The sequence below is a fragment of the Hemicordylus capensis genome, chromosome 2 (genome assembly GCF_027244095.1).
Source record: "Hemicordylus capensis ecotype Gifberg chromosome 2, rHemCap1.1.pri, whole genome shotgun sequence".
NCBI classification, from domain to species: Eukaryota; Metazoa; Chordata; class Lepidosauria; order Squamata; family Cordylidae; genus Hemicordylus; species Hemicordylus capensis.
Window position 1 is genome coordinate 424,526,761 of NC_069658.1, and position 25,682 is coordinate 424,552,442.

General features: G+C 42.6%; 1 protein-coding gene across 2 annotated transcripts in view; it reads left to right on the forward strand.

Annotated features, from left to right (window-relative positions):
- Nucleotides 1-25,682, forward strand: part of ACVR1B (activin A receptor type 1B) — a 56,870-nt gene that overhangs the window by 23,266 nt on the left and 7,922 nt on the right. For both annotated transcript variants that reach the window (XM_053298119.1, XM_053298120.1), the window contains exons 2-8: nucleotides 2,397-2,636; nucleotides 4,735-4,983; nucleotides 13,296-13,526; nucleotides 16,297-16,464; nucleotides 18,095-18,251; nucleotides 20,960-21,084; nucleotides 23,415-23,545. In XM_053298119.1, coding sequence (XP_053154094.1) covers nucleotides 2,397-2,636; nucleotides 4,735-4,983; nucleotides 13,296-13,526; nucleotides 16,297-16,464; nucleotides 18,095-18,251; nucleotides 20,960-21,084; nucleotides 23,415-23,545 — 1,301 coding nt within the window. The remainder of the gene's footprint in view (nucleotides 1-2,396; nucleotides 2,637-4,734; nucleotides 4,984-13,295; nucleotides 13,527-16,296; nucleotides 16,465-18,094; nucleotides 18,252-20,959; nucleotides 21,085-23,414; nucleotides 23,546-25,682) is intronic.

Consider the following 25,682-nt stretch of genomic DNA (forward strand, 5'->3'; position numbering starts at 1 on the left):
CCTGTGTATGGCAATTGTCTCCTTTTAAATCCTGCCTCAACCCAAGTAATTCAGTTCCAACCATGCCTGATTCCAGTTTTGGAGCCTGTTTGGGAGGGGAAAGTGTTCAAAATGACCTGGGTGGCATTTACATGGGAACTAATGGGTGGGAGAATAGTCAAACCTCCCCACCATCACCATCTTTTCCAACACCAGATTGGAAATCCTGTATTGGCTTTGCAACATAGCTCCATCCGCACATGAGACTTCAGCGTAAAACTGATTATGAATATGACAAGCATTTATATATGGCTTTTCAACAAAAGTTTCACAAAGCGGTTTATATAGAAATAAAGTAAATAAATAAAAATGGCTAAAATGGCTTCCTATCCCCAAGGGGCTCACAATCAAAAAACGAAACATAAGATAGACACCAGCAACAGCCACTGGAAGGATGCTGTGCTAGGGATGGATAGGGCTAGTTGCTCTCCGCCTGCTCAATAAAGAGAATCACCACTAAAAAGATCCCTCTTTGCTCGGTTAATTTGCTCCAACATGATATTGCACTGACTCAGTTACACATTCTGATCCTCCAAACCATAGTTTGGGGGATCTAAAACATGTTGTGGATTCATCTGCTCTTTCCCCTCCCTCATCTCTCGCACACCTAATTGCCTAAAGTTCCAGGTATTCTTAGACTATAGTATGCTGTGACAACTGAATTTGGCAAACTATGTTTAGTGCTAACCTAGAGTTTTGAAGTTAGCATTTAACATAGTTTGTCAGATTCAGGTGTTGTAGTCAAAGGAAATGAGAAACTTGAGGATTAAGAGAAGGAACTGTGTGAGCCTGTGGGGTGAGCCTATTAGAAACCATGGTTTGGAGGATCATCTCAATTCAGCTATGGTCCTAGTCATCTTTAAAAAAAAGAACCACCACCACTGGAGGGGGTGGGAGCACTGTTATTTTGCTTTGCTAATGGGAGAGGGGTTGAGGTTAGAGAGCATGGCTTGTTTAAGGCCACCTAATGAATTTACAACAGAGGCTAGATCTGAATTTGTTAGACACTGGTGTTCCCTCAGACAGTCTTAAGGCCTATAGAAGCCAGCTCTCGTTCACACTGCAGGATTTTAGAACTGATTCAAGCAATTTTAATGGGGATTGCAAATGTGTGCGTTGTTATGCCTGTTGAGGTAACCCCATTCGTGTGTGTGTGTGTGTATGTATGTATGTATGTATGTATGTACATGTACGCACATGCTGGAGCTTCAAATAAACTGCTTAGTGCTGAAGCATAGTGGGTTTTTTTTTTTTAAAGTTTCCAAGTTACATAGACAGGATGCTGACCTTGCCTGTTCAAATCATTATTTGAACAGGATTATCTTTGACTATAGTTCAGGTGTTTAGTGTGTTAGAAAACTTGTCCATTTCAGGGGTGGATTGTGATGAACATCTTAAGAAAGGATTTGCAAGAGCGTTGTAGTAAATGATGCTTCATATTCTGACAAAAATTATCATCCCTTCTTTCCTTAAAGGGATCTATATCTTGCCTTGTTTGCTGCTTTCTGCCCTAAAGCAATAGCAATAGCACTTACATTTATATACCGCTCTATAGCCGGAGCTCTCTAAGCAGTTTACAATGATTTAGCATATTGCCCCCAACATTCTGGGTACTCATTTTACCGACCTCGGAAGGATGGAAGGCTGAGTCAACCTTGAGCCCCTGGTCAGGATCGAACTTGTAACCTTCTGGTTACAGGGCGGCAGATTTACCACTGCGCCACCAGGGGCTCTGGTGGTCTCTTAAGGTGGTCTCTTAAGTTGAACCAAATTATTGACAAACATATCTTGATCATGCAGTATGCTTAGGATATTCAAGAGCACTAGTCCTCCAGAGCAATAAGTGATACACCTTTTATTGTTTGAGTAAAACTATCATTTGGAAATTCTTTCTTTTGCAGTTGAGAAATTAAGATAATTAAGTGCCATGTCTGTTTCCAGTACTTTGCTTTGCTGTACCTACACTAGTAAAGTACAGCCATTAGAGAGATGATTCTCAAAACTGAATTGTCTGAGCAGCCATTAAATATGGGTGTACTTAGCTATAAGTGAAATAGATGTGGGATTCTTTTATTCCTGGTGGCAATTGAGTTTATCATATTACAGGGACTAGGAACTGAGTCATTCTTTTATGGACTTGGACAGATGGGAAATCTCAAGTAACAGTAAATGCTTTGCATGTAGTATTAGTCTGTTTATGTTAAAACGTTCTGCAAATGTTATTGGTCCTGCTTAAAAGCTATTTCCACCTCACTGGAGCAATCTGGAGTCCCACCTCAAGGGCAGAGAGACCACAGTTGTGTTTCTGTGTGGAAAAATAATCACAGATATTTTTTTTCTCTTCTTGGTCTCTGCAGCCTTACTGTGTTTGTGCTCTGAATGCAACCAAGGAAATGCCACATGTGAAACAGATGGTGCCTGCATGGTCTCAATATCAAACATGAATGGGATCAAGCATCACATCCGAACCTGTATACCTGAAGCAAAGCTGATTCCTGCTGGAAAACCCTTCTTCTGCCTAGGTTCAGAAGATGTGCGCAATACACATTGCTGCTACTCTGACTTGTGTAACAAAATTGATCTTATGGTACCCAGTGGTAAGTGAGAATCTTCATAGTTGCATTATTTCTTTTCAGGCACTTTTAAAAACTCTGATTTTTATTGCTAGTAACATAAAAAGCAGATTGCCTCTCTACTAGAAAGGATTTGTTTTTTTCACCTAGAATTCCTTTATCAGGGCTCTAATAAGCACCCTTGGGACACTTAGCTACTAGCTTGATTGTGGTAGTGTTAATACCTGTTCGGTGCACATCAGGCCAGATTATTGTTTTGCACACAGATTTTGTCTGATTTTAATCAGAAACACCCAAGACATGAAGATTGCTGGTTTTTGACTCTTCAGTTCCAGCAAAGAAATACTGGTGGTCCCTTTTTAAACTAGCAAATTTTCTTTGAAGGTCTGTGTGAAAGGAAAAACACTTTATTTGTATGACTGCATCCTCTGGAGCAGAGATTCCCATCTCTGGGTCCCCAGATATTGTTGGACCACAACTCCATCACCCCCTATGACGATAGTGGTTTGCTCTTGTGGCTGGGGATGATGGGAGGTATAATCCAGCATCATCTGGGGACATAGGTTTAAGGTACCTGCACCTTTTAAATTAGGGTTTTGCTGGATGCTTTTGTTTGGTTTTATAGTGCTGGGTTTATAGTGTGAGGGTTTTTTTAAACTCAAGCAATGAAAATTTAAATTACCATATTTTGTTAACATTTTATTTCAGCATTTTGCTGTGTCTGTGACTTGCATCCTGGCTGCGTCTTTATATTGTGTGTTTTTATTAGAAAATAATAAAATATAAATGGAAACTATAGATAAGAATGTTACATGGCACAGTCACAGCCAAGCAGATGTTTAAGTCTCTGGTCATGATTAGGCTAGAGTACTTGTCTATTAAATTCCATGGCAGTATTTGGATGTATATTTGGGATTTCATTTGAATATGCTTCCTCACTAGGTCTTGTATTTGTATTGGGAGCATGCCTGGGAATAGCTTGGGCTCCACCTTGTGGCATCAAGACGAGATGCAGTGAAGTTTTTTTCCTTTTGCACACCAGAGACAGCTTATCTGCATGCCATATTTCAGAGTTATGAAATTTAGAACACTTGAGCCAAGATTAACACAGACATGCAGTGTGTTAGGCAGATCATTTGGCTTAACTATGACTAAGCCAAATAGGATGAAGAAAGACTCCTTCTCCACTGGTCAAGGGATGCTTAATAAAAGTTTAGCCTGCATATCTGCTATGGATTCATTAGCTCAATTTTTTTGTTAAGTAGGTAACTGTTGCATGTTAGAGTAGAGTTTCTGCTTATGTTTGCAATTCCTGTTTTCCATAGAATATTGAAATGGCAAAACCCATACCTGCTAAATTATTATTATACACTTTTCAACCAAAAAAAGTTCTCAAATAAGTTTACATAGCAAAAGAAAATAGGTGATGGTTCTCTGTTCAAAAGGGCTCATAATCTTAAAACATACACACACTCACACGCCACCAGAAATAGCCACTTCGTGGGACTGAATAGGGCCACAAAGCGGCCACTCAGTGGGCCGCTCAGTGCTGGGCTGAATAGGGCCAGTTGCTCTCCCCCGCTAAATATAAAAGAGCGACTGCTCTAAAGAGTGCCTCTTACCAGTTAATGTCTGGGGTAAATGTCTTCCCACCACACATTCAAATACATGGGAGATGTTGCTTTCATCAGAATTAGGCAAATCTCCAGGGTTCTAGAATTTTAAAAACTGAAGAAAGAATATGGGCTTGGAGAGAAATATTGAAGTCTGTGAAAGAATCATATCATACATAGAAAACATGCCTGCTGCCTTTGTACTGAGTAACTATTCCATTTGTCTATCACTGTTGGTAGTCTCCCAAAACCAAGCAATAAACTACTGAAAGCAGTAACTTACAGATAGGGTTATTCTTCTAAGTTGATTTAAATACTTGTCAGATTTTCCATATTTTATCTGCTCTATACTTTCAGCTCTATTAGATCTTTTAGCCTACTATTAAACCACCACCACCACCACCACCATCATGATGGGGATGCATATTGGCTTTGAATGTGAAGACGATAACCAACCGCCAATATTTGCTTGGACTGCTCATCAATCTTGTTTTCTCTCTCGCCTCAAGGACATGTGAAAGACGATGAAATTCCTTCTAGCTGGGGACCTGTGGAGCTGGTGGCTGTGATTGCAGGCCCAGTCTTCCTTGTGTTCATCATCATGATCATAGTAGTTTTTGTCTTTCACCACCACCAGCGAGTATATCACAATCGTCAGCGATTGGACATGGAGGATCCATCTTGTGAGATGTGCCTATCCAAGGACAAAACCCTACAAGACCTAGTGTATGATTTGTCCACCTCTGGCTCTGGCTCAGGTATGGATGCCTTCTCTCCCCAACAGAGGGTTTATTTTAATGCTGCTTTGCTTTGAACATAGGTCTAAATTGTAATATGTAATTATGCAGTACATTTTCACTTAAATGGCCCAATAAAAAGCAGGCAACTCCTTTTAAAGCATTCTGAAATCATTCTCACTCCTAAGAGTTGGAGTTAAATAGTTGTTTAAGCCAATTGCTAAGCTGCTCTGCCACCAAAATTGGCAGCATCTCAGCAGATCTGGTTCGTGGTCTGGTAACATCCATAAAAAGTGGGGCTTGAGTGGAACACTTGAGGCAAAAATATTTAGCTCCTCGCAGCACTGACCATCCACCACTGCACGTGCCCCGCGCTTGCTCATATCAGCAGTTTTTGCACCTTGTAGTTCAGTTTCTTTCTGACTGCCAGTAGGTTTGGGTCTTCCTTAGTTTTTGGCTCCTCAGAAATATTTTAGTGGTTAAATTTAATGGTTTTGACTCAAACTGTGACTGGACTTGTTATCGGACTATTCTTTGGAAATCATTTGTATCCTCTTGTGTATGACTCTGACTGGAAAAAGATTATTTTTTGTGTAACGTTTATCAGTACTTCAGCAAAGCGATTTGAAGTATGACTACGAACTGGTAATGTTTTTGATTTCGGAATGTCGTTTTCAAGCCCTACACCTGGGGAAAAGACCACCTTTAAGAGGTATACACAGTGTAGGGGGGGAAATCCCCTCTGTGGACGGTCACGACCGCAGTCACATACTCTGTCTGCAGCTTGTTCTTGAAACAAACTCTTTTTAAAATAGAGCTGTGCGCTTAAGGGTAGTATTATTGGAGGAAGACCTAACTCCAAGGGGTGCTTCCACATCTCCAGAGGAGGTGATAAAAACTTTTAAATCTGCATTCGGCACTGCAATCCAAAAACAGTATAAATCCCCGATGCCAGGACCATCGACATTGAAGAACGCTCCCTTTAAGGAGCTAAGAGTTCCTGAGGGGCACACTTTTCACCATTGTGAAAAGGATAGGAAGTGCAGGTGAGAGGATGACTCGAACTCTCCTCCCCCCAAAAAAGCACAGGGATAAGAGTGAACAGAGGAGAAAGTGTTTATCAGTGCCAAGCACTATGACTCCCTTTCTGTCTGGCTTACAATGTCTATCACATCCATCGCCATTGATGCCAGAAAGGGGAATGGAAGCTACAATGTTGACATCGGCACCTCAGCATCAAGCTGCTTCTTTGTCGCCTGCACCTATCCCATGCCAATCCCCGTCAATGTCACAGCAGAGAGAGTGTTCTCGAACACTCTCTGGTGGTGTTCGACGTCAAGGCTGCTGATGACGCCGAGGCACTTTTTGACCCTGAGGCGGCACAGAACAACCTCTCCATGCTGGAGTCAAATGACAGTACTCCCTCTGCATCGACTTTTCAGGGCTTCTTATGTCATGGTCTTGATATGAAGAAAGGAGAGTTAACGGAAGTGCCGGAAACACCTTCATTTACCTCCTTGCAATCTGGGGTTTCTGTGACAGGCTTATTGCCTGTTGGTGGATGGGGTGATGCGTCTACAAATTCCACCCCTATGCATCCACCTGACTATGCGGAATTTAGGAAATGGAAGGCAGCTAGAAGGCGTATGGAGCTGGTCTAGACGGCAAAGCAGATGACTCTCCCTAGAGTTGTGAAGCCTCTTAAAAGACAAATTGCTACTCAAATGACTCCTCTGAGAGTATTGATTAAAGATGCTGCTGTTCAGGTTACCGTACCTGTTACTACACAAGATGTGAGACCAATCTATGTGAGTTAGAATGCTGGTATGCAAGCATCCTTGCCACTGTTGGTACCCAAACCTGCAAAAGAAATGTCTATGTCTACACAGACATGTTTGGAACATGAAACAGGAAAAAAATTGTGCACTGGAAGTGCTCTAGTTAAAACATTGACGTGAGTCACTGCAGGCTCAGGAACTGATAAGAGTGTGGGTTCTGGCGCCCGTTCATCTTCCACTAGCAAGTTTGGGGCTTGTCCTGCACAGCCAGTGTCCTCAGAGAATGACTATGATTCTGACTCTTCAGAATCAGTATCGACAGGTTACAATTCAGACCCAAAGGATGATGTCTCAACGGGACCATTAATTTTTGCCAACAGAGGAAATGAAGTCTTATCTCCAAATTGCAGAGGTGCTTGGTTTGGATTGGAAACAGAAAGTTAGTTATCTGGATGACCCTGTATATAATTTATTTATTTTTTGCTTTAAATTTTTATTGATTTTAACAATATCTTAAGAATCTCATTACATCACACATTAAACAAAAAATTGACTTCCAGCTCACTAATCAGCATGAATCACTAATTATACAATTAACCCTTGCTATAGTAATTCAAAATATATATCCTTACCTTACCAAACTCGATTTTAATCTACTCAACCTGCTAATATTGCTAAATTTCAAACCCAGTTGAAAAATCAATATTAGGAAAATAGTTCTTTAAGTACAGTAAGAATGGTTTCCAATCTTCTTTAAAACCTTCCAAATTTTGATCTCTTATCAGTACTGTAAGTTTTGCCATCTCTGTGTATTCCAAAATTTTTATCAGCCAGTCTTCTTTTGAGGGCAGTTAATTGTCCTTCCATTTTTGTGCGTATACTATTCTGGCCGCCGTGGTTGCATACATGAAGAATGTTAAATTTCTTGTGGGAAACTCTCCTTGCATTATTCCCAGCAGGAAGGATTCTGGGCTCTTAGGAAATGTCATTTAAAATTTTTTTTTAAACTTATTATATATGATGTCCCAAAAAGCCTTTGCCTTCCTACAAGACCACCACATATGGAAAAAAGTTCCTTCACAATGTCCACATTTCCAACATTTTTTTGAAACATTTTTATACATTATCGCCAGTTTTTTAGGCGTCAAATACCACCTATCATCTTATAATAATTTTCTTTTAAAGTGTAACATGCAGTGAACTTTAAATCAGTTTTCCATAATTTTTCCCAAGCTGCCATATCTATATTATGACCCACATCTTGAGCCCATTTTATCATAGATGATTTAACCACTTCATCTCTTGTCTCCTCCAAAAGCAACAGCTTATACATCTTAGACACTAATTTTTCATCATTTTCACATAGCTCCTTCTCAAATCTGGACATTTGATCCTCAAATCCAAATTTGACATCCTTCTTAAAAACTTCATTTAACTGATGGTACTGAAACCAATTACTAATGAAATTTTGTACTTCAATTAGATTTTTCAGCTTACAGCCTTTTTCTTGAAAAAGCAACAGATCCCTATAGGTACCTCATTGCGGTTGCATATTTGTCTCTTTACGTACTAAAGCTTCAATCAGGGATAACCATAACGGAGTTTTAGGTTCCAGCCATTTTTTATATTTTACCCACACTTTCATTAGACTCCTTCTTACATAGTGATTCAAAAAATCTTTATGTATTTTACTTTTGTCATACACCCTGTATATAATTTTATGAAAAAATTGAATGTGGCTCACATAAGAATGTGGCTCACATAAGGCCTATAAGTAAGTATGATACTTCGGTGATAATGAAGGCTGCTCAGTCAGCTTGGCAAGTGCTGCACATGTCAACAACAACTTTGAAAAGGTTGGAGACTCTGTCCATTGGAGACTCCAGTGATTACTTGCTCAAACATCCAAGTCCAAACTCTAGTTATTGACTACACATCCACCACTAAAGGGTCGAGACATCATACTACTCCAGCAGATAGAGGGGAGAAAGCTGATGTGTTGGGCCGTAAAGAATATGCAAATGCATGTCTGGCCATTAAGATCAAATATATGATGTTCCTATCAAAATACACACATTCCTTATGGGACTCTCTCCTTCAGGAAAAGGATGATATGTTACCAGAGGAATTCCAGAAAAAGTTTGGAGAAATATTTGCTAAGACAGCTTCGATGACAAGACAGCAGCTATGTAATGCAAAGCACTTAGTGGAAACTGAGTCTCGTTCTTTGGCAACAGCAGCCCTGCTAAGGAGACATGCCTGGTTATGGTCTACAAACTTACATGAAAGACAAGATAGAGGCTCTGCCTTTTGATGGCAAGGGTCTGTTCTGCAATGACACTGATACAACTATGGAGAAATGGAAAAAATCTAAATATACAGCAAAGACCTTTACATCCATGATGTAATCCTTTACGTTGTCCAGGTATCAACAGTATGGTCGTAAACAAGGTACATACTGTGAGTATGACAAGAGAATTCCAGAAACCTTTCCAAAAGTACAATAAGAAGCCATATTCTCAAAAGAAAAAGAGCAACCATGGGGCTCGTATTAAGGCTCCCCAGCAGTCTAAACATTTTTGATTGCATAGTGAGACCACATGTACAACAATTGATGGGGGAGACAACACCCTCTTCCCTATCAGCAATGATGTTAATAACACCAGTGACATCTCCAACAATAACATCAAACATCAATGTTGGTCACAATATCAGACTAGCAAGTCAGGCTTGAGCATGGCACCATATGACATCAGACTGGTGGGTGCTTCATATAGTCCAAACCGGTTAGCCATCGAGTTCAAGACATTGCAAGTCCTATGTCGGCATGAAGCTCACATCAACAATGACATTGATGGAGGAAGTGGAGACACTGCTAGAGAAAGGTGCAATCTCTCCAGTACAGTGGGCAAACAGACATGGGGGATTTTACTCCAAGTACTTTCAAATCCCCAAGTGGGACAGGGGCATTCGCCCCATAATGGACCTGAGGTGGCTGAATCTATATGTCGATGTGAGAAAATTCCGGATGACTATGTTACAAGCTAACCAGCCTCTTCTACACATGGAGGAATGGGTTGCAACATTGGACCTAAAGGGTGTTTTCACATCATCATACAGGAAAATCACAGCAAGTATCTGAGGTTCACAGTGGGCAGCAACATTTTCCAGTACAATGTGCTACCTTTTGGACTGGTGACAGCACCCAGAGTATTTACCAAATGCATGGCTGTGGTGGTGGCATATCTATGCATACAGGGTGTGACAATTTATCCCTATCTAGATGACTGGCTTCTGACAGCAAAAACAAGAGAATTACTTTCCCAGATTGCGCGACAGCTCTTCTGGAAATGTTGAGCATCCAAATCAATTGGAAGAGGTTGCATTTGGTACCCATCAAAAGACTACAATACATAGGTGCGGTTCTATATATGGTTCAGCAGAGAGCCTTCCTACCCAGAGACCGTTTTCTAAGGATACCGAAGTTGTTTGTAGTAATGCAGTTAAGCCCAGTACAAAGGACTCAGACAATTCAAGTATTAATGTGTCTGATGGCCTCTTTCCCGGCCATGGTCCGCTATGCCAAATTATGCATGAGAAAACTACAACAATGGTACTTGGTGGCATTTCACCCAGATGTGGACAGCCAAAACCTTCATATATGCATTCCAGACTCTGTTCTGAATTCACTGTTAGGTGGATAAAGGAGAAGAACCTTTTGGAGAGAACACCATTCAAAGTACTGATGCCAGAGGTTTGCATAATGACAGCTGCCTCTCTGATGGGATGGGGAGCTCACATGTCAGGCTTGGAGGTTCAGGGGCTCTGAAGCATTACTCAAGGAGATCTGCATATAAATTTTCTGGAGTTGCTGGTGGTTTTCAAGCACTGAAGTAGTTTCAAAAACATATGCTGGGGAAAACAGTCCAGCTTCAGATGGACAATACAATTGCTATAGCATATGTGAACAAGCAAGCGGGCCCGGTGCCCCGCTCCCTCTGCAGTTTAAGCCAGCAGATATGGAACTGGTGCATACCACGGAAGATACATCTGGTGGCAATACACATAAAAGGGATAAACAAAACCCTGGCATATGCCTTGAGCAGGTCTCAAGTGCTCCTTCAACAACACGAGTGGGAAATAAACAGAAGCTGCCTAAAAGGTCTGTTCCAGTCCTAGGGACAACCCACAGTAGACAATGCCAAATGCAGTCAATACTGCTCAAGAGCGGATCTAGGATGGCGGTCGAAGGGTGATGCATTCCAGTTCCAGTGGGTGCACAGCTTATTCTGTTTGTTCCCTCTGTATCCACTGCTCAACAAGGTGGTAGCAAAGATTGTATAAGACAACACCCTTTGCATATTAATCACCCCATGGTGGCCAAGGCAACCTTGGTTTCAATGGGTTTTCAGACTATCAGCAGGAGTTCACGTACGGTTAAAGCAAACAATGGATCTGCTCACCCAAGAGCAATGCAGTCTGCTGCATCCAAACCTGCAAATGCTAAGGCTAACATTGTGGCAGATAAACCTTTAGACAACATTGTGCTAAATGATAAAAAGGTGTCCATGGGAGAAAGCTACAGTGTGGAATGGAAGCGATTCAGAGAGTACGCTAAGGCACACAGCTTCAAGGCTGAGGATGCCTCCATAAGGGACATCTTATGTTACCTGACAACCTTAAAGGCAAGTGGCCTGGCAAACACCTCACTGAGGGTTCATTTGGCTGCCATTTCCTCCTTCCATTGAGGGTGTGATGGGACAGCTGTGTTCAGTCATCCCAATAATAAAAGGTTCTTAAAGGGTGTGAACAATCTGTACGCACCAGTATGGACACCAGTATGGAGAGATTGAGTCTTTTTTTGGTCCTATCAACTCTGACAGAAGGGCCGTTTGAATCCATGGCGACGGCTAAACTTAAAATGGTTACACTTAAGACAATATTTTTGATTGCCATTACAACAGTGAAAAGAGTGAGCGAGCTCGCCACTTTGCAAATTGATGAGCCATACACAAAGTTTCACGATGACAATAGTGATGCGATTGGACCCAGAATTCAGGACAAAAATTGTTTCTGACTTCCATATTAATCAGGTTATTGTTCTACCTACCTTTTTTCGCAATCCTGAATCACCACTGGAAAGAGCAATGCATAGCCTAAATGTACGACGTACTCTTCTGTTCTATTTGCAGACGACATCTGCAATTAGAAAAACAAAACAGCTGCTAGTAACTTATAAACTGAAAGATGGAGGAAATCCAGTCTCTAGACAAAGGATCTCTCATTGTTTAGTGGAAGCTATCTCCCTGGCCTACAAGATACAGAAGGTAGCTCCACCTAAAGCTGATGGCATATGTGTCCTCGGCAGCACACTTGTCAGGAATTACGTTCAAAGATATTTGCATGGCTGCTATGTGGGCATTGGAAGAGACATTTGTAAAGCATTATACGGTGGACCTCTGCTCAGGAGCGGCAGCTAGTTTTGGGAGGGGTGTACTCAAGAGAGTTCCAAGTCCATACACTTAAAAAGAAAGGCTGCATTGGAGCAGCCATCAAGAAACTGAGCTATAAGGCACCAAACCGACGATATGAGCAAGCACAGTGGAAGTTGGCTGGCGACAAGAAGAGCTAACGAATTTTGCCCGAAGTGTTTCCACGCAGGTGCAAAACCCACTTTTTATTAATGTTACCAGATCCCCTGTTGCAGGTAAGCAACCTGTTTTTTTTTCTCCCCATAAGTCGACATTTTATTTGAAGCTGAAGAGAAGAATACTCTCTTCCACAAAGCAAGCTCTTACCAGTGATTTTCCTTCCCATTGCACAGCAATGAAGGATGTGCCCATATATATGGGGTACATTGCTGACCATGCAAGTCTCTCCCTTGTAAAGTATATTTAAAAATCAGGCTTGTCATAGCTGCATCATTGTTGCTGTGCTTCTTTATTGCAGTAATAATTAGCATTTAGAGCACTTAGAATGTTTCATATTGCCACAATAATTCCAACAGCAGCCCCATAGTACATCAGTGGTGTTCTCATTTTGCAAATGAGGAGTGAAGGCTGAGAAACAGGCAAGCCACTAATCTGACCTAGTGAACTCATGGCTGAAGTGAGATTGCTCCCACTCTTAGCTCCTACATGGGCCAGCAGCACATAGAAACAAGCAGCTATCCCCCAAAGGTAATGAAGCAATAAAGTAGGCTGACTGTGAGAGTTGGAAGTCATGCTGGCCAGCCTCTTTCCTCCCTCCGCCTTGTTCCTGCATGGCTGATGTCAGTAGAGGATTTAGCACTGGCAGTGAGCCACAATCGTCAGGCCACTCCCTTTGTAGGACTACTGGCTCCTAGCACCCGTTTCAGTGGCGTGGCTGCTTCTGTGGAGGTTGGTTCCCATGCTAAAGATCTCTGAGAGGATTGCAGCACTTGGCCCTTGAAAAGATTAGGAAAATTTTGAGATTGTCTCTTGGATGCAATGGAGGTCAGGTAATTCTCTAAGATGGTCTTTTAAACTGAACTGCCTGCCGTATCTTTGTTAACTCTCTATCCTTTACTGGCAGGTTTGCCACTTTTTGTCCAGCGCACTGTGGCTCGAACAATTGTCCTTCAGGAAATAATTGGCAAAGGTCGTTTTGGGGAAGTGTGGCGTGGCCGATGGCGTGGTGGTGATGTAGCTGTGAAAATATTCTCTTCGCGGGAAGAGCGATCCTGGTTCAGGGAAGCAGAGATCTACCAAACTGTCATGCTGCGGCATGAGAATATTCTGGGGTTTATTGCTGCGGACAACAAAGGTATCCTGCTCCCTCTACTTTGCAGTAAACAAACAAGGGTGCCTTTAAAAGTTAAATTGGTGTGATGTTTATGTTGGGTGACATGTCTAAAACCGTCTTATTTTAAATTGTTGCTTTGTGTTAGTAGCTTATAGGTAGTCTATATTGGAATGCAGCAACAGACTGGTAGTGATGAAGCCTCTGGTGCCTATTGGCTGAATGGATACAGTGTCTTGAAATGCTCATGAATTACTAAGTGCTGTGAAACTGAAACTAGCAACATGACATTTTTGCAGATGGTCTTTAGAGAGAGGGGGCTGTAATAGGATGAAAACTTCACACAGGTTTTGGCAGTGCAGGGGAGAACAGGGATTTTGAGCAATGAGGAGTGGTGGCAGTACAGAGCTGAAGAAAGGAGGCATCAAGTAAAAGGGCAATTTCACACAATCTAGAAACGGGAGGGATGTGAACTGTTGGCAGAAGGGTGCAGACAAGCAAGGGAAGAACTGGGAAAGCTGGAGGATTGAGGGTTAGGGAAACAAGGTGGTATAGGAGTGCCAGTTCCATGTCCTAAGTACTTTCTGTGACTTCTGTTATATTCTGTGATTCTAAGACTGTCACAAGAAAATTCAGCAAGGGTAGTTTTTCATATTGCAAGCAGAGAAGCTACACTTCATGAAATTCTCCCTTCTGAACAACTCTAAGGGATCTTCTCCCAGGACTCTTAAGGAGTCCTGACTTGGAAAATCCAAAGGATGTAATGTTGAGATAGCAGAGGAGCTGAATTTTGCACATTCATTTTGAGCTAACCAGCCATCACAGAGGGAGGAGAGACAAACCTTGGATGGAGTCATTCTTTGGAATAGTGATAGCAGAAGTGGCACTGGCTTTCACTTTTCCCAGATTCCACCATGGCAGTGGCAGCTTTGCTTTTGAAGACGTGTAGCTGCTGCCACAGCTAGGAGTATATAAAGCGTTCTCAGTGTTACAGCCCACAGATGGACTGCAATAGCAGTCTGGACTCTAGTTATAAGTGATGGTAAGAAAGGGCAACTGGTCAGACAACATAGTTGGAACATGTGAGTGGTTCGCTATATGGCTGTGGCCTGTTACTCATTCAATATTTCAGCATTCTCCCTTGCCTTGGGAATGCAGTCAGTTTAACTAGTTCAAATAATTTTCTTTGCAAAACTGTTTTGTTATAGACCAGCATGTAAATTACTCTTCTTGGGCCTTCAGAAATGATTAACCTCTCTAAAGCAATGAGAACTCCTGCCTTCTCAGCCAGTTTTGAGACTGAATCCTTTATGTCTTGCCTGTGAGTGAACATCAGGCATTGTTCAGGCAAAACCTTGGAATAGCTTGCTGCTGAACAAGTCCTGGCGCCACATCTGGGTGCAGAATGAGTTTTGTTCTGGGCAGCAGTATCAAGACAGTGTGTGCGCACCTGCATTTAGAGTGGGGCCTTCCTGATTCAACCTGAGCGGGATCTAAAATGAACTGAGTGGACATCCAAAATCTTGTGAGCGCGCACACGTGTGCACGCCTTAGGTTTAGAGGGAACAGTGCCTGGGGCCTTATTCATGTAAAGGTCATCTGGTTTCTTCATTCTGTTGAGACAATTAAATTTCCCACTGCTGGAGACATATTCAGCCTATTGCAAAGATTTTCGTTCTTATAAAAATCACTCTAGTTCAGTGCATGTTGTTTTTAATAGTGGATACCTTTCTTTTGGAATTGTCTCTGTATCATCAACCTAGGTATTGCCAATACTGAGAAATAGTTCCTGCATAGATATTGTCAATACTGAGAAATAGTTCCTGTAGATGCACTGGTCCTGTGCATCTCATACAACATTGATGACCTTATCAGGAAGCAACATTTAATGGCAGCCCTTATTAGCAGCTATTAAGAGTATTCACTGTTTGATGATGCAAGAACAGGCCAGTTTTGAAATTATTTGACAGACTATAATGCATGCAAGTGTACACAATATAAAATGTTTGTACTTTGCCTTGACCATTGAGGACAGGCAATAGTTTTATCCCATAACATCACCACAATAAAGTGCTTCACCGTGGTACTGTAGATGCTGTATAAAATGGATAAATTTCTATGCTTCTCTACCACTGTTGGACACTGCCTTCTCTTAGTAGCTAGGAGAGCCAGCCCTTAGGGATCTATCCCTGTACTCCACCTCCCAGGCAGCATTGCCTCTTGCCATTTATCTTAAAGGACAAGGTAGAAAACCTGTGTGTTGGGACCAATTCCGGTTGCCTGTCTGTCATGGTTATCCCCAAATACTTTCGTGCTATTCATAGTATGTCCAGTTTGCCTCATGGTTGTGAGAGGTATTGGCAACAGAGCCAATCTGGCAGTTGCTGGTTGCTAGGAGGAAGTAATTGGAGTCATAAATTTCCCATGATTATTTAAAGCAGGACTGCACAGCTTTGACCTTCCTGCAGATGTTGGCCTACAGCTCCCATAATCCCTGACTATTGGCCATTGTTGCTGGGGATGATGGGAGTTGTAATCCAGAGACAGCTGTAAGGATGCAGTTGTCCAGTCCTGGTTGAAAGCTTCAGGGAGTACTTAATATTGAGGCATTAAAATGAACCTGAAGAGGGGGAACATTGCATAGAACATGGCAGTACAGATGCAGTTGTAATAAACAGCTTCTGCTTAATTGTACTAGCATTGCTGCTTATGCCATCTTCTGTTCTTAAATGAAATGTGTCTGTAGTTCCCCAGCCAGTTTAACAAACCTTTCCCCCGTTTATCTTGCCAACAGATAATGGCACTTGGACTCAGTTGTGGTTGGTCTCCGATTACCATGAACATGGCTCATTGTTTGATTACCTCAACCGATACACTGTAACTATTGAAGGGATGATTAAACTAGCTCTCTCTGCTGCCAGCGGACTGGCACATCTGCACATGGAAATTGTGGGAACCCAAGGTAAGAAATGGATTGTTAAAAGATAAATTCTACAGTGCTGGGTTAGAAAATGAAAGGTTCCTGTGATGGGTGAAAGCCTTGAACTGAAAGAAATGAAGTAGTTCATTCTTAAGATGAAAGCAGAAAGGAGTTTCAAGGCTGTTAATGAGACTAGGAGAATCTAGGCTAAAAAAATTTGATTTGAGAAGGCTTAAATCTAGCTACAGACAGGTATCTGCATCACATACTAACTTGACTAGAACCAGTTGGCAGCAGGAAATCCATTCAGCTCACACCCTTACTACATAGGAGTCTGATTAAAATCTTGCTTACTTTACTCTACTTATTTGACATATTTTTATACTGCCCAAAACATACGTCTCTGCACGGTTTACAACAAAGCAAAATAAATAACAGCAAAGGTTAAAAACATTACAGCAATTTAAAATTTTAAAACAATGTTAAAACAATTAAAACAATATTTAATTAAAAGCCTGGGTGAACAGATGCATCTTTAAAGACTTCTACAAAGTTGTCAGAGATGGGGAGGCTCTTATTTCAGCAGGGAGTGCATTCCAAAGCTTTGGGACAGCAGCGGAAAAGGCCTGTCCTCGAGTAGCCACCGAACGAGCCAGTGGCAACTGCAGACCGACCTCTCCTGATTATCTCAATGGGTGGTGGGGTTCATGACAAAGATGTTCTTTTAAATACCCAGGGCCCAAGCCATTTAGGGCTTTATAGGTTATAACTAGCACCTTGTATTTTTGTATGGGTATAACATGGTCTCTCCGAGATGACCCAGAGACCAACCTGGCTGCTGCATTCTGGACCAACTGTAGTTTCTGGACTACATACAAAGGCAGCCCCACATAGAACGCATTGTAGTAATCCAGTTTGGAGGTTACCAGCATATGTACCACTGTTTTGAGGTCATCTATCTCAAGAAATTGATGTAGCTGGTGTATCATCCGAAGCTGATAGAAGGCACTTCTGGCCACCGCCTCAACCTGGGACACCAGGGAGAGGCTTGGATCCAGAAGCATCCCCAGACTGCATACATGTTCCTTCTGGGGAAATGTGACCACATTCAGAACAGACAGATCAAACTCATCTTCCAAGTTTTGACCCTGCACAATGAGTACCTCCATCTTATCTGGATTCAGTCTCCATTTGTTATCTCTCATCCAGCTCATTGCTTCCTCCAGGCAGGCATTTAGAGAGGTTATGCCCTCTGCCAATGTTGACATGGAGAAATAGATTTGGGTATCGGCATACTGATAGCACCCTGCACCAAATCTCCTGCTGTTCTCTCCCAGCGGTTTCATGTAGATGTTAAACATCAGAGACACCATATAAAAGTTCAAATTTCTCCAAGGGACACCATCTGGAACCTGTCGGATAGGTAGGAGCAGAACCTCCGCAAAGCAATGCCTCCCACTCCCGGTCCCAACCCCCTCCAGAAGGATACTATGGTCAATAGTAGAGCTGCTTCAGAGTAATCAATTTGACAGAGCATAAAAGTAGTTAAAACTGACTGAGCTGAGTGTCAGTTTTGATGTTGCCCCCTTTTTTGCTCTATATTTAAAAAATAGGTATTGATTGATGCGCAAAAGAGCTTACAGTGGAATTCTCTCTCATTATGTTTTGCTAGGGAAACCTGGGATTGCACACAGAGATTTGAAATCCAAGAATATACTAGTGAAGAAGAATGGAACTTGTGCCATTGCAGACCTGGGTTTGGCTGTCCGCCATGACTCAGTTACCGATACAATCGACATTGCACCCAATCAGAGGGTTGGAACAAAACGGTAAGAGAAAAGTAAAACTAGCTCTGATTGGGGTTTAAGTGTTGGTAGCCTTGTGTGGGCAGACAAAGTATGTTTGAAAGTGTTGCAAATGCTTCATTTATACTACCCCTTTCTCTGCAACTCCTTGGTTGTCAACTTAGTATTCAGGATATCAAATGATCTGGGTATCTGGCTATTTCAAGACACCCAGGAAGTCCAAAAATTGGTCTGGCCTTGGTATCCATCCCAAAATGTGTGCCCTGCCTTCACCCTGTGTCCTCCACACAAGGTCAAGGGCAGTCTGCTCCCCTCCTCAGGTCCTACTCTGAAGCTGGGGATAGAGACCATCCCTGAAATTGCACAGCCTCTGAAGCCCAACACAAAAATGACAAGCCCCAGCCTTCTTCTGGAGCTGGAGAGGGTGGTGGTATTTCTCCCAGCAGTTGTGCTTTGCTTCCAAGGTTCTCTGAGTGAGTCTGCACTATTCCCACCCCCTTCTCAGCTTCAGGGTTGGAGTTTATCTCATCATGTTCACCAGAGGGGAGTGGTGTTGATGGATTTGTGTTTCCCATCTGCCAGCCACAGTTTTTTCTACATGCAAAGTTAGGGTTGGGGATTTGACTTGCCAAAGAATATTAATCAACTTTTTAAAAAAACACTAACTTTATTAAAACAAAAATATTTTAATTAACAGAATTGATACTTACGCTAATTAAAAAAACAAGTTAGTTACTGTGAATCAATGAAATGGACTTGTTTAAAAAATGTAATGTATTATAACTTTTAATGTTAGAGAAGACCATTACAAATGAGACCATTTTACTATTTGAATGTGATAATCTGGCTTTAACAGTAGCTGGACACTTGGCAAAAGAATTCAAAAAGTGTTTCAGGGGCTAGGGGTCAGGTAGTCCTCATTCCTTGCTAACAAATGACTCCATAATGAAATAGAAAAGTTAAGCTGCCACCTACCTAGTGGCATTCTTATCTTCATGGAACATTTGGCCACAGTCCAATAAAATAGTTGACCTGCTGCCAGCCTATATCCATATTTGCAATGAACTACATGGCACTGTTGGAAGCAGCAACTTGGCTGCTCATGTCACCTTGTGTGTCTTTTCCCTCTTTTAAACAGGTGATTAATTCAGTCTTGTGACCTGCTTGCCTAGTCACCATTGGTGACCTGGAGTTTATATCCAGGTAGGCAGTGGTTCAGGGATATTCTCTCTCTCTCTCTCTCTCTCTCTCTCTCTCTCTCTCTCTCTCTCTCTCTCTCTCTCTCAACTTTTTCTTGCCACGCTTCTATGGGCAGTGATGGATTCAGCAGCATTTCAAGCACGAACAGCAATCCCAGCAGCTGGCTGCCATCAGTCACCATGTTTTCTTACTCTCTAGCAGGGGTGTACAACTCATATGCCAAAACCAGCTGTGACTTGCTGTGCTGGGACCGAAGTCACTTTTTAGGCCTGAAATTTAGGGCATTGATGATTAAATAATATCAATTGATATTAATTAATTTGTTTGTTTAAATAAATTTAATTAAATGAATTAATAGTAAACTAACGGTTGAAGCCAGTGGCCCTCAGCCCCCTCCTCAGCTCCCCCCCCCCGCTTTCTGCCCCTTTTGAGTGGGCAAGCAACAGAAAATAGTGATGGGGCAGCACACTGCTGTAGGTATGGCGCCACTCACCCTGGCTCCTGAGCCATTGGGCAGCTACTGCTGCCAGACGCAAGGTTGTCACTGCCCCCAGCTCCCAAGCCCCTCTGCCTTGGCCAGAGGCTTCCTGAGAATGAGGGTGTAGATGTGTCCTGATGGAGATACAGGGTGCATGCGTGTCCTCCTTTTCAGTCTGATTATCTCAGCCCATTTGCTCCCGGCACCCTATGGAGGCAGAGGGCTTTGGAGCCCAGTTGGATGGGTAACAGGAGCTCTGCTTGCTTCCCTTGCTGCTGGCTCGGGAGCCAAGGCAAGCAGCAGCAACACACCTGCAGCAGCATGCCACTTCACCACCATTCCTATCACCCACCCGCAGGAAGTGGATGGTGCTGGCGGTGGTCTACCTCTACCATGGGCTGGCAGAAATTCACCCACAGGCCAGATTTAGCCTTTGGGCCATATGTTGTGCAGCCCTGTACAACATATAATTATAAGTTTAAAGATAAACATTTATTTATGTATATCTAGGTAAACCACTTTGGGAACTTTCATTGAAAAGCAGTATATAAATATTCATCGTCAAATTTGTAAGCCCTGCTCTACAGTGAGGCAGGAAATAACTCTAGGCCATTTAGTCTCATTTGAGACTTTTTTTTTAAAAAAAAGGCAGCTAGTAGCAGCTAACTTGCTAGGAATACAGTTTCTACTTGAAACATTGCTGAATCTGCCACTGCCCACAGAGACATGGAAGGAAAAAAGAGGAACCCCACCACTGCCACTAGATGCCCCCTTCTCCAAGCAGGCAAGTAAAATTCTTTATGAGTTATTTTTATGAACAAGGCTGCAATTTATACATTCTATGTTGGTTGGTTTTTTAAAAAAACACCCTTCCTTCAAAGGTTCAATTTAGCTGGATTGGCCTTCCTCCGAGGAACCCTGCCACATCCTTGAGCCATGTCTGCAGCAAGTGAATGTCCACATTGCACTTAGATACCATCATTAGTTATAGTTCTTATCATGTGTGTTCCTAGTAGATCCTATAGCAATTAATGTGGTTTTTATTTTGCTTTAGCTACATGGCCCCTGAGGTTCTTGATGAAACTATTAATATGAAGCATTTTGATTCATTTAAATGTGCTGATATCTACGCCCTGGGCCTGGTCTATTGGGAAATTGCTCGCAGATGCAATTCTGGAGGTAATAATTTGATTTTTCCTTTTGTCCATCTAGTAATCAAGAGAGTTTCTGCTGGCTTCATATGTTAGAATAAAACTAGCTGAACCCGCACAGAGCTTCTGTGCGGTAGTTTGTTTACTTCTTGGAGTTGTGTTGTGAGAATTTGGCTGGTTGTTCAGTTGTTTCTTTATTTTCCCATGTGTCTTTGTTGTCTTTTTGCAATTCTTTCTGAGCATCAGTGCACTCTTTGGGGGAGGTTGGTGTTTCAAGTATTTGGTTAGGGTTTTTTTCTTGTCCCTGCTGTTTTGTGGGGTTTTTTTCTCCCCCTCTTAGCAGGGTCAGGTAGTAGCTAGATATTATTTGTTTTTGTGGGGAGTGTGGCTACTGTAGACCCTCTAATTTTCATTTTTTTATTTTTTTTATTTTGGTGGTGGTGGTAAGACTGGCTACCCTTGTCCCTCACAGTCCAGTGTTTTGGTTTCCATCCACCTCGCCTCTTGCCCCAGTGTTGTCCTTAAAAACCCGCCCCCCCCCTTTGTCTTTTTTTTTGTCTCGCCTTCCATCCACCTGCCTTTTGCCCCAGGGTCTCGCCTGCCATCCACCCCCCCCCCCCCGCCTTTTGTCCCAGGGTCTCGCCTGCCATCCACCCCCCCCCCCCCGCCTTCTGCCCCAGGGTCTCGCCTGCCATCCGCCCCCCCCCCCCGGTCTTCTGCCCCAGTGTTCCAAAAGTTTGTAAGTTAGATCTTCATAACTCTGAATGCATATAATTTCTAAGAACATGACTTGTTTATATGTTCAAGTTGGTGTTTTTAAGTTGGGGACTTCCTTAATGTCATATGCTATGGAGTCAGGTTTTGTCACTCGGGGAGTGCCTGTACATATTGCTTATGTCAACTGATATGAGACAGATAGCCACTACTCCTCAGGCCAGCCACATCCTCATGACAATGGGGCTTTGCCCACCCGCCCACTGCCTCCTCACGACGGGCCACCTCCTCATGACGACGGAGCTTCACCCGCCCGTCGCCACCTCCTCACAACGGCCACTTCCTCGCAACAGCCGCCACATCCTCAGGCCGGCAGGGCTTTGCTCACCCGCCAGCCACCTCTTCAGGCCGGCAGGGCTTCGCCCGCCCGCCTCCTCCTCACAACAGCCGCTGCCTCAGGATGACAGGGCTTTGCCCGCCCGCCGGCCACCTCTTCAGGCCAGCAGGGCTTCGCCAGCTCGCCGGCTGGCCCCCTCTCCCTCCACCCCATGTCCCCGTCTCCAGGCCTAGTGATGGCGCAGCTGGGCCCGCTGCGGTCTTGCCAGACCTCTCCTCTCTGCTGCCGGGCCATCCAAGTCTCCTGGGTGCACCTTAGCCAATCAGGCGCCTCTGCAGCCCAGCCAATCAGCTGGGCTGCCGGGACACATTTTCCCTGGGCACACACAGGAGATATGGATGGATGGATGGATGGATGGATGGATGGATGGATGGATGGATGGATGGATGGTATCATCCAAATGTATAAGGAAGTAGCTTGAGGTTATGGTATGCTGGGGATATGATGCATGGGGAGTTACATTTCCTATTTGGAGAAGAAAGTTGCTTTGTTGATTCTGGATATTTTAATAAATCTGAATTCTAATCAGAATCTTGCTAATAGGTTGGGAGGATTATGGGCATTTCTTCTGGTGGTGAAGTCAGTGTTCTGGATGAACATGATGGTATTAATCAGACTCTCCACATCTAGTATGGTTAGTATTTGCCACCATGTTTGGCAATTTATGCATTGGCATAGCTCTCTACAGAACTTGTGACTTCTTAAAATATTATTGGAAAAATTCATTACAAGATTGTACAACTTGTTCCAGTATAGATTGCTCAGTTTGCCTATCGTTGGGATCACAAATTAGTTTGTGTTTAAAAAAACAAAAATCAAAAACCAATCTTCTCCCCAGAAGGGGTAATTAGTTCATATTTTGGGTGAAAGTCTATGGGTAGTATAAGAGATTGGGGCAGTGGGGGGTGCCACAAGGAAGGGTTAGAGCTTATTCTGAGCTGGCATATTTAGCAGAAACAGCCCACATGCTTGCAGAGAGTAGTGTTTATCTCTTGGTAGGAAAGCTAGAGTGAGAGAGAGAGAGAGAGAGAGAGAGAGAATTTTCAATTATTAAAAACACAACTTTCTCAGGATAGCAACTACCAGATTCTCTGTTAGAGTCCATATTTGTAACTTCACCCTTAAGATTTGTAGACTCCTTTGTGTCTTTCCTGAAGGGCTATATGGAATTAAACCATGTGTGGCTACTGCGTTTGTGGAAAATGGCTGAAATGACAATCTGATGTATCTCTCTACCCCCACATCAGGTATTCATGAAGAATATCAACTTCCATACTATGACCTTGTGCCCTCTGATCCCTCCATTGAAGAAATGCGAAAGGTTGTGTGTGACCAGAAGCTGCGGCCCAACATCCCCAACTGGTGGCAGAGTTATGAGGTATAATCTGTCACTGAGGGCTAAAAGAGAGGGAATGCCACCTGCAGGGCAGGCAATCCTGACAGAAACGTAACTTTTAGTACAGGATAGTATTTGTCGTCATTACCTAGGACTTAGCGGGAAACCCTACCGTACAGTTGGCATTAAATTTGGCAGCAGTTGTTATAGAAAGAAGGTGCCTGTTAAACTCATCCCTGAAGTTTTCATTACCTTTAGTGCAGAAGTCAGTGCTTCACCCAGAGATTAAGTGACTTCCTGTAATTTGGCAAGTAAGACCTGTGCATGCTCCTTATGGCAATCCATAAAACCTACATGCTAAGCATTTCTATAGTGTGTTCATCATCATCATCATCATCATCTTTATTTGTTAGATGCCCCGTAACAAATTGTTCTCCGGGCAGCTCACAACAGAAGATTAAAACATATAATAAAAACACATAACAAATTAAATCATAACAAAAAAGAAATTACAATATAAAGCAGATTAAACTCATTTTTAAAGTAGTTAAAAATCAGATCAAAACTGAAAAGCAAAACTTAAAAGGCCTGGGTGAACAAAAAAAGTCTTTACCTGGTGTCTAAAAGAGCAAAGTGACAAAGCCAAGTGAACCTCACTGGGGAGGCTATTCCATAAATGGGGTGCAATCACTGAAAAGACTCTTTCCCTAGTAGCCACCCACCTCACCTCGTTTGGCAGGGTCACCTGGAGGAGAGTCTCCAAAGAAGATCTTAAGGTTCGTGTAGAGACATGCGCAAGGTGCTCTCTCAGGTAACCTGGTCCCCAAGCCATTTTTTCAGTATACAAAGTGCTTTGCAGTTCCTACCTTAATTCTCTTTCCAACAACCTGCCAGTGTGGTGTAGTGGTTAGAGTGCTGGACTAGGACTGGGGAGACCTGAGTTCAAATCCCCATTCAGCCATGAAACTAGCTGGGTGACTCTGGGCCAGTCACTTCTCTCTCAGCCTAACCTGAGAAAGGTTGTGAAAGAGAAACTCAAGTATGTAGTACACCACTCTGGGCTCCTTGGAGGAAGAGCGGGATATAAATAGAAGTAGAAGTAGTAGTACAACATAATCCCAGTGGTAATTGGCACCCTGGGTGCAGTTCCAAAAGACCTTGAAGAGCACCTCAACACCATAGGGGTCACAGAAATCACCATCAGTCAATTACAAAAAGCAGCTTTACTGGGAACAGCCTATATTCTGCAACGATATCTATAACAATTGACAATAAAATTCAGCCATCCCAGGTCCTTGGGAAGGACTCGATGTCTGGATAAAACAAACCAGTCAGTAACACCTGCCTGACTGTGTAAACAAGAAATAATAATAAAAACAACAACCTGACAGAAAGATAGAGCAACTTTCAGAAACTGTTTCCTATCTACTTTTTGGGAGAAAAGGGGGAAGGGTTCACTAAGAAGAGAACCAATCATTTTCCATGGCACAGCAGCTCTTCAAAGTGCTAAAGGGAACGGGGGTCATCTTGAGAGTTTTATCCCATTTAGTGATTTTGAAAATACCATGTATGTTTCCACTGAGGGATAATTCACAGCAAGACTGGGCTTTGTTTTTAGTCATCATTGATAGACCAGATGGATAAGCACACATGATAAAAGTGGTATCTAAACATTCCACCAAGTGTCTAGATCCCAGTTTAGTATGCCAGTCTTTATTTAAATAATCATTTTGAAATGTCCCATTGGCATTGCACTACATAATAGTCTGGGAATGTGCTGGAGCATTTGCTTGGCTGTTTTGCCATGTCATCTAGCAAGGTTGACACAGATCTATCAAGATCTAGGTTGATAAATAGATCAGAATTAATTGAAAATAAACCTACAAACTAAATTGACCATTTAGTTGCATAGATAAAGTATTGATAGTGTTTTTAGAATTGCATCCTTACTGGGTTCATCAGTAAGGTTTGATAAGTCTAGGATTATACCAGTAAGCCTGTTCTCTCCACTATCCTATGGGTTTTTGATTCAGTGCTCCAGTGGATCCTGTCAAAAATAAATAAATACCAGTTTATTTTCACATTCACATACTAGGCAGTCTAGAAATGTGATAAATAAATAAATATGCATATGGTACCTTGGGTGTGCTAGCCAAAAGATACGAGGCCTGTCGAGAAT